This window comes from Eurosta solidaginis, chromosome 3, assembly GCF_040869045.1.
Source record: "Eurosta solidaginis isolate ZX-2024a chromosome 3, ASM4086904v1, whole genome shotgun sequence".
Taxonomy (NCBI): domain Eukaryota; kingdom Metazoa; phylum Arthropoda; class Insecta; order Diptera; family Tephritidae; genus Eurosta; species Eurosta solidaginis.
Window position 1 is genome coordinate 8,394,719 of NC_090321.1, and position 19,714 is coordinate 8,414,432.

A 19,714-nucleotide genomic window follows, 5' to 3' on the forward strand; every position below is an offset into this window, starting at 1 on the left:
GTGCGCAACACTGAAAGCCAAAGAAATCAATGCGTTCTTAGAGGATGATAAAGTGGAACACCGTTAAGCAACGCAATGAAAACGTTGACTCTTGCATGGTGAATGAGCATAATAATATTAAATCCTAATGAATGAGTTAGAACTTTTCAAGCTTTTTTTTGGGACTTTTGGAAAGACTAAAATTGTTCATGTCAACTTTAAATTTAAATTCTTTTTACTTCATTTTTATTAGGTCGGTTGAATGTTTGTCCGCTTTTCATACAAATCTTGCAATCGATTTTTAAGTAACTTCTCATTGAGCTACAAACGTGAAACTTTACACATAGGTTAGAACACCGTGACAATGCAACAAAAGGAAAAAACCGTTAGGTGGCGCACGGATCGAAATAATTAGATAAGAATTTGAAAATATTCAAACCAGCTTTTAAGTAACTTCTCGATGAGCTAGAGACTTGAAATTTCAAACTTAATTCAGAGGTCGATGAGACGATACAAAAAGATTCGCTAGGGGGCGCACGGGATGAGATATTTATAAAAATCAAACGGAACGCATGGAATTTTGGGATTGATTTTTATGTTAGTTCTCATTGAGCTACAAGCGTGAAACTTAACAGATTGATTAAGACACCGAGAAAATGTAAGAAAAGGAAAAAATAAAATAAAACATTTTAAGCACTTCCTTTATATAAATGGACAAAAATCAGCGCAAAATGTCTCCTTATATAAAAATGATTTTTAAATTTTGACATAGAAATTGCAAAAATATTTATGATAAGTAAATATATAAAGGTGGAGCGAAATTGATTGACTAATAATATCTCCTTTCCTACCAACTTTCCAATCCAAGTAATGTGCGCTCCATTTTTATATTTTTACTTCTCATAAATATTTTTGCAATTTCTATGTCAAAATTTAAAAATCATCTTTATATAAGGAGACATTTTTCGCTGATTTATGTCCATTTATTTAAAGGAAGTGCTTAAAATTATTTATTTTATTTTTATGTTAATGTTATGTTTTTTTTTTTTGGTATTTTTAGGAAAATATAATCCAGGTGTCTGACAAACTTATTAATTTGTAATGCAAATTATTACTGTCAATATAAGTCGACGTTATTGTTGTTGTTGTTTTGTTGTTGTTGTATTTTAACGATAAAGACACTTCCCGAAGGGTTTGGGGAGTTTTATCGATGTTTATGGTCCTTTGCCGCATTCAGACCCGGTACGTTCCGGTAACAAAGCACCATTAAGTTACTCGACCATATCGGGAGCAATTAATATGATCCTCCCCCTTGTTCAATGAGGAACTTGGGGTCGCCAGAGCCTCGTATTCTCAATATCTGTATGATACATTCATATTTGTAACAGGATTCCCTTCGCGTAGGTGAGGTTGACAATTGGGTTGCAGAAGCTTTGAAGTTACAGAGCGCCATTGAATCCCAATATAAGTTGATATCAGTACATAAAGGAAATGAGATAAATTCGTTAGCGCTGCAAATCATTTGGGAGATATACAAAGTGAATTTATGACGAGACTATGACCACGGCATTTATGACTTCCCTAAATGTGTAACTATAAAATTTGCAATAATTCTCAAGCTCAAATATTTCATGAACAACCAAACTAGATATATCACAGACCATTGGCTTCACGGGGTTGTGTAGCGCAACCGTTCCAAGTGGTTTGGCACGCAATTTAAGACTTCTCCAACCCAATTGTCAAACTTACCTGCCTGTAGCGAATCCTGTTTATTTACCAGGTGACGAATTGCCCTTATATATAAGATGCGCTAGATCCTGCAGAAGACACACGATAAGTGCCTACAGAGTTAGTAAGGCTTCGCCATATGACGTGCAGCAGCACTACCAGCTGCGTAAGATATGGGAATGATCTGTCCGAGCCATTCAAAACAAAACGGTGCTTTAGACAAGCCGACTCGCTTTCATATCATTTCTTCAACCTTTGCTGAGGAAGATTATCCTAGTCGCAGATCTAAACCACGATGGTATAATCTATTATAAGAGCATACTGTTACTGGCGTGTGCTGATGATATTTCTATTACTTAATAGCCTCGACTAACGTGCGTTCTACTTCTTTGGATTAGCAAAAGAAACAAAAAAGTGGGTATTGCGGTAAATGAGAACAAAACGAAATAATTGCTTGTCATCCGAGAAAAAATCAGCGCAAACGCGCCTTGGCAGCCACGTCACTACTGAAGGATATAAATTTGGGACTGTGAAGAACTTCGTCTATCTGTGAACCAGCGATAAAAACGAAAAAAAAGTACGGGTATAAGTAATCAAACGGAAAATAACAATTGCCAAAAAAAAGCTTCTTTGGATTTAGTAGGATATGGAAAAGTAAAGTCCCCTCTCTACGAACAAAAATCACGCTCTACAAGTCGTACATCATACCCGACCTGGCGTACGACTTGGAATCACGAACGGTATCGAGTGAAAATGAGATGGCTTTTTAAGTGTTCGACAGAAAATTTCGCCCGAAGATTTATGGTACTGTCCATGATGCCATCAAGGAGTATCGAAGGAGGTATAATGATGGGCTGTATGAGATTTTCGCGGATATGAATTTAATGCAGTAAATAAAAGACCAAAAGCTTTACGCTCTCCATCATGTTATGCGAATGAACGAAGATGGTCCGACGAAGAAAGCAGTAGAAAGAGGGAGCATCCACTGATTTGGGACAGGCAGGTGGAGAAAGACATATAATTACAATTATTAAATAAACTTACTTCTGGGCTGATGTCTGTTGCATTTGCGCTCGAAACGAATTCACGCAGAAAACCATCCAGTTCTGTGCCCTCGATATAGCCATTGCCTGTAAGTAAAGAGTGAAAGCAAAATTACTTTAAAGAAATACAAGGGTAATGTTTAGATAATCATTTCTACAAGATGTCAAAGCACTGAGTCTTTTTCGTCGGCCCTCAGTCAGTAATACAAAGCATCTTCCTCCTAAGCTTTTCAGTTTTATTAATGCTCAGGGTACCTGGTTATGTGGTTATGTCTTTAACAAAGTTTACAACCAACCAAATATACCGCAGAAAAGGAGTTTGGTAACTAGATTACTTGATAATCAAGGATCTATTCCGACATTGTATGTTAGGGTTAAGTTTAGGGTTATGAAGTTATATCTAGTTATATTTAGCAAAGTAAACACTCATTAGAGAAAAATAGTTTTAACTTGATTATCAGGAGCCTATCTGGCATTTCCAGATGGTGGGATTATCCGGATGTGTGGTTATGACTTTTACAAAGTGTACAAAGTGTTCTACCAGAGATTTGGATTTTCTACTATAACTTTTGCTTGCCGTTTCGCTTTCCACTCACGCTGGCTGAGCCAATACCAAGCAAACCCGCTATAGCAACAACATTTCAACTGTCCAAACCATTAGCCGAGATATGGCGATTTATACTCTCCACCCAAACTATTACCATTTTCGGACAACTTGTTCGGACAAAATTTTGGCTTTGTTTATTTCTGTCTCTCTATCTACCTTTTTCAACACCACTTCCACTTCCTCTGGCGCTTTACCTTAATCATATCTTTATCCAAATTTGATTTTACCCAAATTTGATTCATTGATACATACAAATATCAATAATCCAAGTTACCTACTGAGGAAATTCCCGTTAAAAAATTAGAACACGCAACTCATTGTCAACTATGAAGAACTGATCTAGGCATAGCGTCGTCTATGACATCTTTTTAGATATACAAATGCTCCAGGCATGGTATCAGCACGGCATATTTACCAGTGTTTCATACCAACAATGTCTTTTTTGTCGACGCTATGCCTAGATCAGTTTTTCATAGTTGACAATGAGTTGCGTGTCCTAATTTCTTAACGGGAATTTCCTCAGTAGGTAACTTGGATTAATGATATTTGTAAAACCATGTCCTATGTATCAATGAATCAAATTTGGGTAAAATCAAATTTGGATAAAGATATGATTAAGGTAAAGCGCCAGAGGAAGTGGAAGTGGTGTTGTAAAAGGTAGATAGAGAGGCAGAAATAAATAAAGCCAAATTTTTGTCCGAACAAGTTGTTCGAAAACGGTAATAGTTTGGGTGTAGAGTATAAATCGCGCTCGCCGCTCGGCTTTGTCCATGTATAAAACTACCTACCGTATAATAAATCAATACAAAGAAGTGAACTACGTTCATGCTCGCGCTGAAGTTTACCTAACACCGAACTGATTTTAAATTTTATTTTTAAAAAACCTCTCAAAAAAATACTAAACGAGTGTTTCGTTTTATGAGCAAACAAAAATTATTCAATCGCAAAACCAACTTACCATCCTTGTCGTAATGTGCCCACACATCCATAAATTGATTGGCTGACAATTTCTTTAGCTCACGCGATTCTGGATCACGATATTGACGCATAAAATTCTGCGCTTTTTCAATTTGTACACGTTTTGCAGCAGCTGCAGCGGCGGCGGCGGTTGTAGCACTGGGAGATTCCATGACTAGACCGACGTAAATACTTTATCAAGTGCGTAAGAAAAATACACTCAATAAAAGTTAAATGCGTGTTTTTGATCACAAAATTGTTGAAAACTGTAAAGAAGAAACGAAATAAGAAAAAGCTGAAATTTAATATTTTTAAGTGGAAATGTAAAGTGTCAAAAAGTGGAATGCAATATACATAACTGTTTACACTGTCTGCCAAAAATTTCAACTTTTGCTCTTCGCCTGTCAAAGTTTTTTCGTTAGTAATTTACGCAACACCACCTACACCACTCCCACTACCAGCACCACCACCATCGCCGCCCATGTGGTCATTGCAGTCAGTGGTTATTATAATTTGTTTGCTGTCACTTGTTAAAACCGTTGAGCGGGAAAGGGAAGTGTGACAGTAGCGAAATTGGTTAACTAAATGTTGGTAAAGCGAAAATCGAAAATGTATTTTAAGGAAAGAAATGATAGGTGCCTTAAAGTAAAAAAAAGGAAAAGAAAACATTAAAAAAAAAATCCCGCAATGGATAGTTAAGCTGTAAGCGAATAAAAGTAAGAAGCAGAATTGAAAAAAAAAATAAAACAAAAAAATGTTAAGCACTTCCTTTATATAAATGGACAAAAATCAGCGAAAAATTTCTCCTTTTATAAATACATATTCTTACTAAACTTTGATTTTTAAATTTTGACATGGCAATTGCAAAAAATTTAAAACTAAAAGTTAGCAAGAATACGTCTTTATATAAGGAGACATTTTTCGCTGATTTTTGTCCATTTATATAAAGGAAGTGCTTAAGATTTTTTTATTTTATTTTTATTTTCTACGTTTCTTACATTTTCTCGATGTCTTAACCTATCTGTTAAGTTTTACGCTTGTAGCTCAATTAGAACTTATATAAAAATCAATCCCAAAATTCCCTCCGCTCCGTTTGATTTTTCTAAATATCTCAGTCCGTGCGCCTCCTATCGAAACTGTTTGTATTGTGTCATCGGATGTCATCGACCTCTGAATTAAGCTCTAAATTTTTAGCCTCTACCTCATCGAGAAGTTACTTAAAACACGGTTTCAAATTTCCAAATTATTATCTAATTTTTTCGAATCCGTGCGCCACCTAACGGAATTTTTTTCTCCTTTTTGTTCCTTTGTCACGACGTCTTAAACTGCCTCTGAGGTTTCATGTTTGTAGCTCAATGAGAAGTTACTTTAAAATCGATCTCAAAACACCAAATTTCCAAATTCTTATCTAAATATTTCGATCCGTGCGCCACCTAACGGAATTTTTTTCTCCTTTTTGTTCCTTTGTCACGACGTCTTAAACTGCCTCTGAGGTTTCATGTTTGTAGCTCAATGAGAAGTTATTTTAAAATCGATCTCAAAACACCAAATTTCCAAATTCTTATCTAAATATTTCGATCCGTGCGCTACCTAACGAAATTTTTTTCTGCTTTTCTTAAATTTTCTCGGCTGCTTATCCTATCTGTGAAGTTTTACAGTTGTAGTTCAATGAGAACTTACATAAAAATCAATCCCGAAATTCTCTCCGTTTCGTACGATTTTTCTAAATGTCTCATCCCGTGCGCCCCTAGGGAATCTTTTTTTATCATGTCATCGGCTGTCATCGACCTCTGAATTAAGTTTGAAATTTCAAGTCTCTAGCTCATCGATAAGTTACTTGAAAATCGATAGCAAGATTTGTATGAAAAGCGGGCAAACATTCAACCGACCTAATAAAAAGGAAGCAAAAAAGCACAGAAAACCTGTCGAAGTTCGATAGCATCGTTCTTTTTTTCTAATTAATTGTATTCTCGAATCGCTTGCAATTGCGTAATAGGATTAGAGACAATGCACAACCAGAAGACATGGCTAATGCTCATAGCATAGTAGTGTATGTATGAAAACCTTAATTTAAATTTTTTGTTCTTTTTCTTTCCCTATTTCACTTTACAGCACACGCAAACAAATGTTTTTTATTCGTACCACTTAGTGAAAATAGAGTAAATTTACTTCGCACCACGTTTTAAAATGACATCTGAGTCATTGCCACAAAAAATGGAAGCCACAATAAAGCATTGGCAATGACAAAGTACCAAAGTGTTTTGGGCTTAGGTTTTTGCTAGCATTAAGGCTTAAGTGTTTGGCTGTTATAAGAGAAGTAGCAGAAACTGTATTCCTGAAGTGTAGTCTGAGGTTGGGTGACATAAGGCCAATGGCCAAAAGATCAATTGGGCGATGGTCCCTTCAAATTGCCATAATATCAAATGATCATAAGGTCAATTTACTTTATGTCCTTTCTTTATTTGACTTTTTGACCATTTAGGAAGTTTCCGTTTTTTTTTTAATTCTTTTTATTTTATTTATGAAAGCTTCTCTATGCTTAATTCAGGTGCATTTTCTTCTGCATCCACAGGGAATCGATGCTCAAGTCTTTATCGATGGCCCTGTGTGGTCAATCTCTCAAATTTTCGTCGAGGAAACTAAACCTTTTCTCACCCTCTTTCTACTCAATTAGATGGCGTGCAATAATGTCAATGGAATTAACATCAATTCACCTTCTCTCTATTTTAAAAGCGCGTTAATTTCAGTGACATTCATTCGCTTTTAAAAGAGAATCAATATCAATTTATGTTAAGTGTAGTAAAATTATATGCATGTTACCTCAATTAGCTTCGGAGTACACGGTCACCTTTACGAATGGCTCCAAACTGAATTCTAATATGGGCAGTGGTGTCAGGTTGGGCTGAACTGGACGTCCTATGAAGACTTTGCTTAATTGGTCCATATTGTGACCAGAAGTTTGCTCAACCACATACATACAAAAACTTAGACTTAGCAGTTTGAAACACTTTTTGATATCAGCCATTTTGACCTAATGAAAACCAAGCATAATAGTAGGGTTAACAGGCAAATAATCTAAATTTCATGGAAGAGGCGTTAGAGCTTTTTTTCTTCTTTATCATAAAGGATAATTTTACCATATTCTAAAGACAGACTATGAAGAACATAGCCAAGGGGGTGTAAATTAAAGTCATTCAACTACTACTTCCGAATATAAATTTGATATTTATGGAAAAACGTAAACTACGCAAAATCAAGACAGACAGCGACAGCGTTTCGAATATAAATTTTTCAAAGCCCATACTCCCAGGAGTAGGGTTTGAAGACATAACGCTTGACATTGCAGCCTTAAGTGTAGGCTTTTTATTTGTCTTCAGGCTTTTTACTCCATATCATCACGGGATTTAGAGTCACGCCACGGCAGCACGGTGACATATCTACAAACTTTAATAAGAGTTCCATGTACTTTGTTTTTGTAAATCGATGCACTAATGTCAATATCGTACTGCACTGGTAGTTGATGTATGAAATCGTATTAAACAAGTAAGGAAGTCTAAGTTCGCGTGAAACCGAACATTACATACCCAGCTGTACACTTGAAATGTTGTTGTTGTTTGTTTTGTGTGCTTAACGGTGTTACACGGCAGCGCAATAATACATATACATATGGTTCTATTCTGAACTAATTTTTCTTCGAGTTATGGCTTCCGAAACATACAAAATTGCTTAGTCATAAAAGGGGCGGTGCCACAACCATTTTTTTTTTTTTAATACACTTGAGAAATGAAATACCACTGATATAAAGCTCTTTTTTGCAAAAATATAGCGTATTTTATTTGTCCACGACCCTTTTAAAAATCTGTTATACAAAAGTGGGCGTGGTTCTTAACCGATTTCGTTAATTTTTCTTCAAAGCATTTTTTATAGTAAAAGCAACCTCTCTGCCGAATTTCTTTACGATAGGTTTAGCGATTTTTCATTTATGATTAATATTTTTAAACTTGATTTTAACACAAGTAGGCGGTGCCGCGCCCATTTTAAACAATTTTTTTAAATTTTTATCAAGAATCTCAATATCAGTCCACACGTCCAATTTCAACATTCCAGGTGTTTTATTTACTAAATAATCATGTTTTTGTGTTTCCAAAATGTCATATATATAAAAAGTGGACCAAATTTGGTGAAGATATCTTAATATTTAATCAAGTTATCGTTTTAACGGGCAGACGGATGGACGGACATGGCTCAATCAAATTTTGTTTCGATACTGATGATTTTGATATATGGAAGTCTATATCTATCTCGATTCCTTTATACCTGTACAACCAACCGTTATCCAATTAAAGTTATAATACCCTGTGTACAAGTACAGCTGGGTATTAAAAGTACAAATCAGCTGTCACCGTACTGACAGCTTGTATAGCTCCGCCATGGCGCTGTCGGAGCGACGCATTTGCAGAGAACGTGTACAGGCGTTTCATCCTCCAGCTCACAAAAGCGACCGATTTGTTTATCGGTCAGACTTAACTTACTTAAGTGATATCGCAGACTAAATGTCGCATATAGTACCCGGTAAGGGTTCGAAGGTCCTCACTGCTTAGATTAAAGAGTTGGGATGGTATATCACGTTGCTGGGAGTAGGAGTATAAACAACTTGGCTTGTCGTTGCCCTAGTCATTCACTCTAGTATTGTTTAAACTGTTTTTGTTTCAGCTACACTTAGTGTGTGTCTCTATGAGGCCACAGAATGGCTTTGGACCATAGAATACTTCTATAGCGTACTGACCTACTTTGTGTATTGTTATGTAACAAAAGCTATGTATTTCTTGACGGTTGCTCCTTGTGAACCATTTTTTGGATTGCGCTATTTTTAGAAGCAACAATAACTAAACATTAATGTAATTTGTTGTTGTTAAGTGAGAAGTGCCCTATTGCTAAATGTATGAAAACACTTTTAAAAGAAATTTTTAATTTTGTAAACATTTCCTTCTGTGTCATTCTTTGGCAATTCCAACTATTCTTCTTTCACATTGTTAAGTACAATAATTGTTGATTATCCTTTAATTTTCCTTTCTTTCCATCTTAAAATCATGACAATGCCTCTACAAACCCTGAACTATACTCTATTAAATAATTACCCGGCAGGTGGTGCATTTTTCTTCTAGTACAAATTTATTCCACTTGATTTACATTTACACAAAATCCAAAATCAATTAACTTCAATCTGCACCATTAATTATTTATGTTATCTATGTAAATACTACAAACAATGAAAAACTATTTAATTGCAGGTGTTAATGAGTTGCATTAAGCAAACTTTTTTATCATAATTAAATCTAAATTTCAATTAAGCAGTAAGTTTACGCAATAAGTTTTCATGCAAATTGGATTGAGTTGCTTGGGGTGTCCTTTCGCAAGCTCCTTTTATACCATTACAATTATATTTATTCAACGATGTACGAATACATAAATAAGTTAGAAAATAGGGTGCCCAATAACTCTCGGCTAAAGGATGAACACATATATTGCAGCGATAAACTTACAGCTGGTTTCTATGATGGAATAGAGCGTTCTAGAACCGTTCTCAAGACAATGTCCTTCATGCCGGAATGACTTGGGCTTAAGTCAAACAAAGTTTGTTACTCAGTAGCAAAACTTTCCTTTGTAATATTCTGGGATATGCACTCTAGCGTTCAGTTCTGCATGGCCACGTACCGCCAAATTTTTCTCCAAATTCTACTCGCAGAAAAAGGATTGGGTGACAGATTGTACGGGGCGAGCCACATGGACCTTTAAAATGCACAGAGCGAAGCTGTACAGTGTTATCTGAAGGCGGTGAAGATACGTAGAGGACAATTATCATAGACATTCTGCAAGTACTTGTCGACTACATTACCCGGCAATAGTCAAGGAGGCAGGGTATGCTACCATCGCACGGTGAATTTCTAGTAACATTTGCTGATTGTAATGGATTTTCCCTTTTCCAACACAAAGTTCGGCTGGGATTGTTATCTTATTGGAATGTTTTACAAAATTCTAAAGATTCTGCTCCACATCGTACATGATTTCAAATCTCTGTTCCGCATTCATTAGGAATGTATTGGGAGCGACATATTAACAGAAAACCCAAACCCAATCTAAGCTGGAAGTGATACCTATGGAAGTACTATTTGTATATAATTGTTGTTGCTGATGATGTAGGAAACGCAAAAAAACGTTCGAAAGGTTAGGTGATGTTGCGGCTTTGCTATCGCACGAGCCACTTTTTTGACGCCTCCAATCTTCAAGTTTGTATACAATCCTGACCTCTACATTGGGAATGGCATTGGCTATACTACTTTTGATAGGGTTGGACAACAGTGAGGACATGAAAAAATGGTTTGGGGGATGTGTATTGTCCAAACTTGTGCAGGGGTGAGGGGTCTCCATTGGGTTGTTGCGTACCTATTTTGCTAAAAATGGCAATTTTGGGCTTACAGTGGCTTTATCCTGTTGTTTTTTCTTCTACCTTTTCTTTTCTTTTTCTGTTCTTAGATTTCATTTCTTTTTCTTCCCTCCCCTTCCAATCTCCATAGAGTTCAAAATTTACAAGATTGTTTGTGGAGATCAGAGATAAAAGGCACTTCATCCACCTATTAAAAGAGGAAGAACAAGGAGGTTTCCGGATCTCTTGAAGTTTCCAATTTACAAATGAATAAGAAGTTGGCGCGCTATGTTGGAAGAAATTGTATTATGTTTGTATAGACAGACTGCATGGTTATCTTACTCTTATCGAGATCAGAGCAAGTCAGAATTTCAGAATTTCAGGAATTAGTTTACATGCAAATGAAGAGAAAAATGTGAATGTCTGGTTTTAGACAAAACTCCAAGTATACTTCTTGAAGCTGAGGTTTACTTAGCTGAATCAAATCTTATTCGAAAATGCATTATTTGTATGCCATATATCATATGTATCTCCGGTTCTTTTAATGTCTTCGAATGATAGCTTTAAGAGATGCTACTTGATGGGGACTGAATATCACAATTGTCAAGCCAAATAATTCTGCCTGGCCCACGCTCCATCGTCAGGCACCGATCAAATGTCTTTTTTAAGCTCTTATGGAAAGAGTATTTAAAATAAAAAAACGTAGTTCTTCTCTACCACAAATCCAGCACTGTTGCTTCCATCTCTTGTACGCCGAAGTAGGCTCATTTAGTGTTGGTCTCTTTCTGAACTCGTTCAATGTACTAGGACGCTTTAGTGAGAATTTAGCTCGGCCACCTAACTATTCAACCAATCCATTACACGCGAAATTAAGAGGTATAATATATATTGTCAATATGGTTAAAATCGGCCTATAAATGCTGCAAAATCTATCCAGGGCCGGATTAAAAAGTAGGCAGAATAGGTAGTTGTCTAAAATTTTCTTACAAACATAAAATTCTAGAGAGTGAAAGAAATATATAATCAGAACTGAAAATAATTTTTACTCAAATAAATAAAACTCAATTGACCGCATTCAAAAGGCGACGACCGACGACCGCCGAACTAGACAAGGTTCCTTAAAGGGACATTTCCGACTCATTTGACAAATCGTATTAGCGTGCAAAGAAGTGTATCGAAGTAAAAGGAGAGTATATTGAATAATAAAAAAAAATTATCTAAAATTGTACACTGGTTGTTTTTATTTTTGAAAAATTTCGGTTATTTTTGAAACAGATGATGTAGAAGCCTTCAACTCTATTTTGACTGCTATGCGTTCAGTGAGTAAGTAATTTCAAAGTAAAAAAGCAGATCCTTTTTTGTAAGGATCTCTGGAAGAGAGTTTAGTTTCATTCCGTGAAAAGTTCAGTGATTTCGAGGAAAAAACAAAACAATTATTGCCTGGTGTATGTTATACACAAATCGTAAAACGTACTCGTCGTAGAAAAAACAGCCTAATGACGGAAATGCTCCAGAAGTAGAATTTTCACCCCGCGATGATTTTAGGACAAAAGGTTTCCTCGAAATCAACGACACTCTTCACAGTGAAAGTATTCCTAACAGAGAAATAGCTCTTAGGATTTTTTTTAACATTAATTATCAAGGTATAATCGAAACAGCTGTCGCTTTGTCCGTCCTGATGTCACGTTGTTTAAATTTTTCCCAAATTATTAAATAAATTAATTATCACAAATTTTTCTGCAAACGATACTTCTCGCAATTAAAAGGAATCAAAGCTGCTGAAAAAGCTACAACAGATTTATTGAACAAAATCGATATTGATGATATAATTGATGAATTTTCCAAAACCCAATGTAAAAAGCGACATGTTTAAAATGTAGATAGTAATTTTATTAATATTACTACATTGTGACAATAAATTTTTATGAAAGATATAAGTTTGTATTTTTTAATCGAAAAAAGAAGGGAACAGACGTGAAGAAGGACCCCCAAGTTGATGTTTGCCTAGGGCATCTAAAATATGCACAGCATTTTATTCATTTATTCCTTCAAATCTAATCAAAGTTTCATTGTTATCCGATAAATGGCTGAATAGCCTAAGGAATATCAAAAAAATGCATACATGTTAGTCCAATTCTGTGAAATATGTAAACAAAATCCACATTTCGTTTATGTCAAAACCAAATTTAAAAAAAAGAAAATTTTAATTACTTGATATATGGAAAAATAATGAGGCTCTGGTTCACCTTGAACTGATTTAATTGAACCCCACTTTTTTCAGAAAAAATGTAACTATCCTGGAACTTTTGGCACACTATGCCTTTACTTATCCCTCGATAACTCCTACATGACCACACAAATTTTTGTTGTTTTATAGCTTATGCATGTTACACAGCAATTTTCAATTTATTGCCCGACAGGTTGCATATATATATATATATATATACTTCCATAGTTTTAAACTCGAAAAACAAAGCTCAGCAAAACAAAAAATAAATATAAACTTGACATATAAACAATACCATTCATTGTTGACTAACATTCATTCCATCACTCTATCAAACCATTCATTAATCGCTTTTGCCAATGAAAAGTTCGCCAGTGTTGAAGAAATTCACGAAAGCAGTTTATGAAGGTACTTGGAAAGAACTTTTGACATGCCACACACCACATCAGCCAAGGTCAACTACGATAAATTCTGAAGAAATGTGTGAGCATGTAAATTTATATGGAATTGTGAGCGCCATCTATGAGCGGCCCATGTAGGAGTATAATGCAATTTCATGACAAGTTTTCAAGTTTCTTTTTTTTTGGCGTTATGCAAATGGCTTGAACTGTAAATAGTGCTAAAAGCTTAACTCGCGATGATTATGGGCTAGAAAAAGGTGCAAAAAAATTGTGTTGTTATTGAATTATTAGCATGTAATATTGTAATATGTCTCGGCATTGCTTGTCATAAAATTGTATAGTTATGCCGGCTTTGCACAAGAGCAACGCCCATAAGAAAAATACTAAATTTATCAAATTAATTTATCGGCTAGACAAGGTTAAAATGTTTGTGGTATAATGGTAAATCATGCATAGCATGGGGAATATTTTATGGAGTATCGTCAGGTTGACATTACACCTTGAGCATAAATCGTCTCATCTTGTTAGCATTTCCATTGTGGGCATCTTGATTTAGAAGTTTTATTTGCATTCTTGTGCCCTTGATTATATTTATGTCACCCCATTGCATAAACTCTACTCCACAAGTAAGGTTGTCTACGTTCGCATGTAACCGAACATTAAATACTCAGCTAAGAGCTTCTACCGTATTGTAACGAATTTTAGGAATCCTTGGTTATTCTGCACCTTCTGTTGTAGTTCGAATCGCTGCACTGTTGAATAAATAACTCAAAAATTCAATATAGCAAAATGTTCTTTATTGACAACACTGTTTTGCTAGTAGTGCTTCACAATTAATTTACTCGCGTACTTCACTTATAGGGTGTCAAAATCAAACTGAAGGGTATCTTCCTCAGCTTGAGCTGATTTTATACTCTCTGTTGCCTCGTTTGGGTCTAGAGTTTTCACGAGCAACCCTTTCGAACAGTTGCTTTTTTATTTATCATTTCTGTACTCATATTCACGTTTGTCTTCTTGTTATATGCGTGTAGATGTGTGAGTAATAACTTCTGCAATTTGAGCTGCTGTTTCCATGTATTTCTAATAACGTCTGAGCTCTAATGCGCTCTCACAGTTGCCTTTTATATATATATATTGTGACAAATATTAGCAACGCTAAGGGATACTATCATCTCTGAGCCGATACTAAGCAGTGACACGTATGCACATCAACAAATCAATCATTATGTCTACCTATATGTCCATACGAGCAGCGGAGAGTAACGCACAAACACATGCATATATCTGAGATACTCCCAAAAGTATGCAATCATTTGTGCAAGTATCACTCACATATACACGCGCATGCGCTATGAGAGAAGCTATAAAATCGTGCATCTGTAGTTATAGCTGAGGAATTTAAAGCTGATAACTAACTAGTAAATTCTAGAAATAGAAGCGCCCAGAAATATGTCAATGAGGAAACCAAACAGCATAAAAAGCAGCAACAGTTGAGGCATGATAATGAGTTTGATTTAAGCACGCTATCTGTCGAGAAGTAGTAGTATTGTGAAGTACTTGAATAAAGGCCATTTTGCATTAGTAAATAGTGTAGTTATTTATTCAACAGCTTAGTGATTCGAACGTTAGTAAAAGGTTGCAAATAAGCAGAATTGCACTAAATTCGTTACAATATGTATGAGTAATAAAGAGCCGTTTTTTTCTGTGCCAGCGCAATGCCAAGTCCATTTCGAAACATTTGTGGCCCTTTATCGATGAAGTTAATTTTCTCCAGACTCGTTTATAAGAAAGGCGTAAATCAATTTCCCAAGTTTCGTGAGGACACCTTAAATTTTTTATTTATAACCAATAATATTCGAAAATTTTATTTTGTTAAAAGTGGGCGCTGAACGGCCCTTTTTTTAATATTAAAAAAATTAGAAAAATTTAAATTAGGGATTAGTATTTTAACCTATGCGTGGAATTTGATCATTGTAGCTGCATAATTTATTATTAGATTGTGGAAGTTTTTCAAATTTGTATATATGTAAAGTGGGTGTGTTTATCGGCCGACGGGAGATGAGTACAATGGCACCCACGTACCAAACTTTACCAAAATGTCTAACATTTACTCAACTTATCTGTTTACAGACGGACGAATGGACGGACATGGCTTAATGAGTTTCCTTTTTTCACCCCAATTATTTTGATAAATGGAAGTCTATATTTATGTCGATTAGTTTATGCCGTTACGAGCTACCGTTATGTGAACAAAGTTGATATCTTCTGTGAACTTTGCTCAGCATATAGTATAAAAATAACCCACCCCATCTGCAGACAAACCTGTAACTTGGCGAGCCAAGTTATCAGGCATAGTGACAGTCAGTTGTCGGACACAAATTGCTTAAACTTTAAATTATAGCTTCTCCAGCCCAATTGTCAACCTCATCTACCCGTGGTGAATCCTGTTACTTTAACAGCCGAGGCTCTGGCGACCCCAAGTTCGTCACGGATATAGGGGGTTGGGGGGCGATCTGGCCTTGAAGGTTTCATGTGGTCATACTAAATGGTTGCCGAGATGGTCGGGCTGGTGCCTTAATGGTGCTTGTTACCGGAACGTACCGGATCTGCATCCGGCAAAGGACCAACAACATCGATAACACTCCGCAAGGCCTTCGGGGAGTTTCGTTATCGCTACAGCAACAACAACAACATTAGCACCGTCAGTTGGTAGCCCAACTGCTGTACCCACCTGAATCTTCTAGGCTACCTCAGCTTGCTTTTCTCAACTACACAGCGAAGAATAAACTGATAAGCCTCAAATCAGTGCCTGGGCTTTATGATTGCACTTTGAATAATTCTGAACTTTTAGACCCTAACTTTTACTAGCCTGTATCGCAGGGAAGAATTAATGAAGCTAAGATCTTATTACCCTTTTATTAAACATTCGCGTGGGACTGTAAAATGCAACAACATATTGAGGAACCTTTTAAGTAATTTCTTCAAAAATTCCCTATCTTTTCAACAAGTATCAAAAATCAATAAATATAAAATTAAGTATATTTTGAAAATGGTCTTTTAATAATTTATTTAATAATTTGGGAAAAATTTAAACAACGTGACATCAGGACGGACAAGGCGACAGCTGTTTCGATTATACCTTGCAAATCTCTTCAAAGCCTTTTCCCCGGGAGTGGGAGTCGAACCCGCACTCCTACGGTAGTTGAAATGGTTACAAACGCATTCAGCTGCGTCACGCCTTACAAACATGCATAACTTCAACACATAACTACATACCAAGTATGTGATGTGTAGAAGATAATATATGCGAAAGAAGGCAATTGGGAAAAACTTTACAACAACTAAGGCATGACGTAGATGAATGCCTTTGTAACCATTTCAACTATCGTAGGAGTGCGGGTTCGACTCCCACTCCCAGGAGAAAAGGCTTTGAAGAGATTTGCAAGGTATAATCGAAACAGCTGTCGCCTTGTCCGTCTTGATGTCACGTTTTTTAAATTTTTCCCAAATTAATAAATAAATTATAAAAAAAAATTTTAAAATGGTTGAAATAAATGTTTTCACACATTTAAAGCAATACGGGCAATCCCCGATTAATTCATATAAATGGTCTTTTAAGATAATGAAGTAAATATTACACAATTCAGCACATAGAAACAATCCTTTTAATAGGTTAATAAAGTCTTGACATACTAACTTACAAACCCATACACACACATACGCCCCTATCTATATACGTTAGTACAACTTTAAAACGCCAACTATTACCAACAGTAATAACAACCGCTATTAGATGAGGACAAACATGAAAACAATAAAATGTAAATGTATGTATATAAGACCATAAATACATATGTAGAAATGGCAAACAAATACTTAAGTAGAAACTTCAACAACAAGATTTAGTTAGCATAAAGTTTTCGCAGACGAATTTTAACAAAAAAAAAAAACTAATAAAATGTTAGACCTAGCCATACTGTCTGCAATCTAAATACATCATACGGGTATATGTACAATAGGCTGGTCCTTTTAATATGAAATGAACGATTATTTTCAGTCCCACCCCTCAGACAGTAATACTACGATCAGATCCGAACTTTGATTATTATGCAGTAGGCCTTTACAATCTCCCTTCGGTACCATTTTTATATGTTATATTTAGTGACAGAATTTAAAAATGAAGGTATCGATACTGTTACTCATTTAAAACACTCGGATCAAAGTATCGATGCTAGTGCTCATACTCAGTAAAAGGTATCGAATATACTCGGTCCAAGTGAGTAGTTCGGGTTTATTACTAAAACGAAGAAAATTTGTATTTTTTTTTTTTAATGAGATCTAATATTATTTATAACAAGTACGGAAGCTTAAGTTCGGGCGAAATCAAACAATATATACCTGGCTTTGTCCCCTCAGATATCGTGCTTTTCACGTGAATTGTACCCAATCATAAAATTTGACATCTCCAAAATCCATCATACTTAGTAAATGTAACTGTTGTCAGGAAATGCACACTTCTTGTGCAATGAATGAATGACAAAACTAATTGAATGAACATATCACTCAACATTCTACATTTCAAAATGTATTTAAAATGCATGGAGTTAGCAGCTTTTTATAATTAAGTCGATATCTAGAGCTCAACTTTTTTCCAAGTTATCGTGTAGATGTACTGTACTTTGTTGAGCTTAAACATTTAGACCATCGACCATTAAAGTATCGGGGAAAAGTATCGTGGTAAAATATCGATACTTTACTTAGTACTTAGTAAGAAGCATCGAGCACAAAACACTCGAGTATTATCGTTCTATCACTAGTTGTATCTTTTACCGTTTGAAGGGGTGAAACGGAGAAAAATCCTTTATTCGATTTTTTGACGAGCACCCTAATATTCCCAAAAAAGCAATTGATTTTATCATGAGCTGTGCTTCAAGATGTCAATTGTCGGATCTCGATTTTTCTGAGTCTGGGTGTCCCAGTATAAGTCAAGATGATTTGTTTTATATGAAAGGCCGGCAATCAAAAGTGTATTTATTTTGAGAGTGAATAGAAGCGAAACTTACAAACATAGCCGTAAATGCGCGGTAAAAAAATGAACACGACAGTAAAAGGTGGACATATCATTTTTTCCGCTTAAAACATGGACTTTGTAAGAGCTCGTTTAATTAAAAGCGGGTATATTCTAACCGCCAAACCCGCTGTGAACAAGTGAGCACATCGTGCTATTCAGTGAAAGAGGAGCGGAGGGGGATGCGCGTGCATATCAGCTCATATGGAATTAAGTGTCACCCTTGTCCATGCGTAAGGGATTGACGGCCTTCGATACAATTTTGAGAGGGATGGAATTGTATCATACATTTTTGGGCCATTTTACTACTTCGGCGTCGTTTCCTGAGCATTTAGAGACTATATTGTGCTTGTCGAATTGGGTATCTTTCTACGTCTAGAACAACTTATCTCGCAGAAAAAAAACAAGCGCGCTTCCACCCTGGTCAGTGTATGCTGACGAGCACCGGAAATATGCTGCTGCAAATTGATTTTCTTTAAAGAGCATTGCAAGTCACAGCAACAACAACAACACTCGAATGTATAAAGTTGGCCATGACGGTTGCGAGCGTGAAATGTAGTAAACATCGTAAAACGCCTTAAACTATGTTTATTTTGACTTTTAGTCCTTTTTTGCATTTTTGTTTCATGGCTAGTTTGTTTTTTACTTTTATTACAACGCATTTCAATATTGTGTTTAGTTTTATTTTTTTTCTGCTTGAACGCAAAGTTGCTGAAGTAAAACCATAAGCCGTTAGCATATTGAAAAGTTGTTCGTTTTTACTACTTTAAAGTAGAACTATTTTGTATTTGCTATTTTTTATACTCAGCTATATTTGTACACAGCGTATTACAACTTTGATTGGATAACTGTTGGTTGTACAGGTATAAAGGAATCGAGATAGATATAGACTTCCATATATCAATATCATCAGTATCGAAAACAAATTTGATTGAGCCATGTCCGTCCGTCCGTCCGTCTGTCCGTTAACACGATAACTTGAGTAAATATTGAGGTATCTTCACCAAATGGCGACCACCGCGGTGCGATGGTAGCGTGCTCCGCCTACCACACCGGATGCCCTGGGTTCAAACCCCGGGCAAAGCAACATCAAACATTTTAGAAATAAGGCTTTTCAATTAGAAGACAATTTTTCTAAGCGGGGTCGCCCCTCGGCAGTGTTTGGCAAGCGCTTCGGGTGTATTTCTGCCATAAAAAGCTCTCAGTGAAAACTCATCTGCCTTGCAGATGCCGTTCGGAGTTGGCATAAAATCATGTAGGTCCCGTCCGGCCAATTTGTA

At 35.9% G+C, this 19,714-nt stretch overlaps 1 protein-coding gene across 7 annotated transcripts in view; it reads right to left on the reverse strand.

The window, feature by feature from the left end:
• Positions 1 to 19,714, reverse strand: part of Cbp53E (Calbindin 53E) — a 262,990-nt gene that overhangs the window by 187,523 nt on the left and 55,753 nt on the right. For all 7 annotated transcript variants that reach the window (XM_067770606.1, XM_067770610.1, XM_067770604.1 and 4 more), the window contains exons 2-3: positions 4,316 to 4,580; positions 2,752 to 2,837 (exon numbers count right to left, since the gene is read on the reverse strand). In XM_067770606.1, coding sequence (XP_067626707.1) covers positions 2,752 to 2,837; positions 4,316 to 4,487 — 258 coding nt within the window. In that variant the 5' untranslated portion in view covers positions 4,488 to 4,580. The remainder of the gene's footprint in view (positions 1 to 2,751; positions 2,838 to 4,315; positions 4,581 to 19,714) is intronic.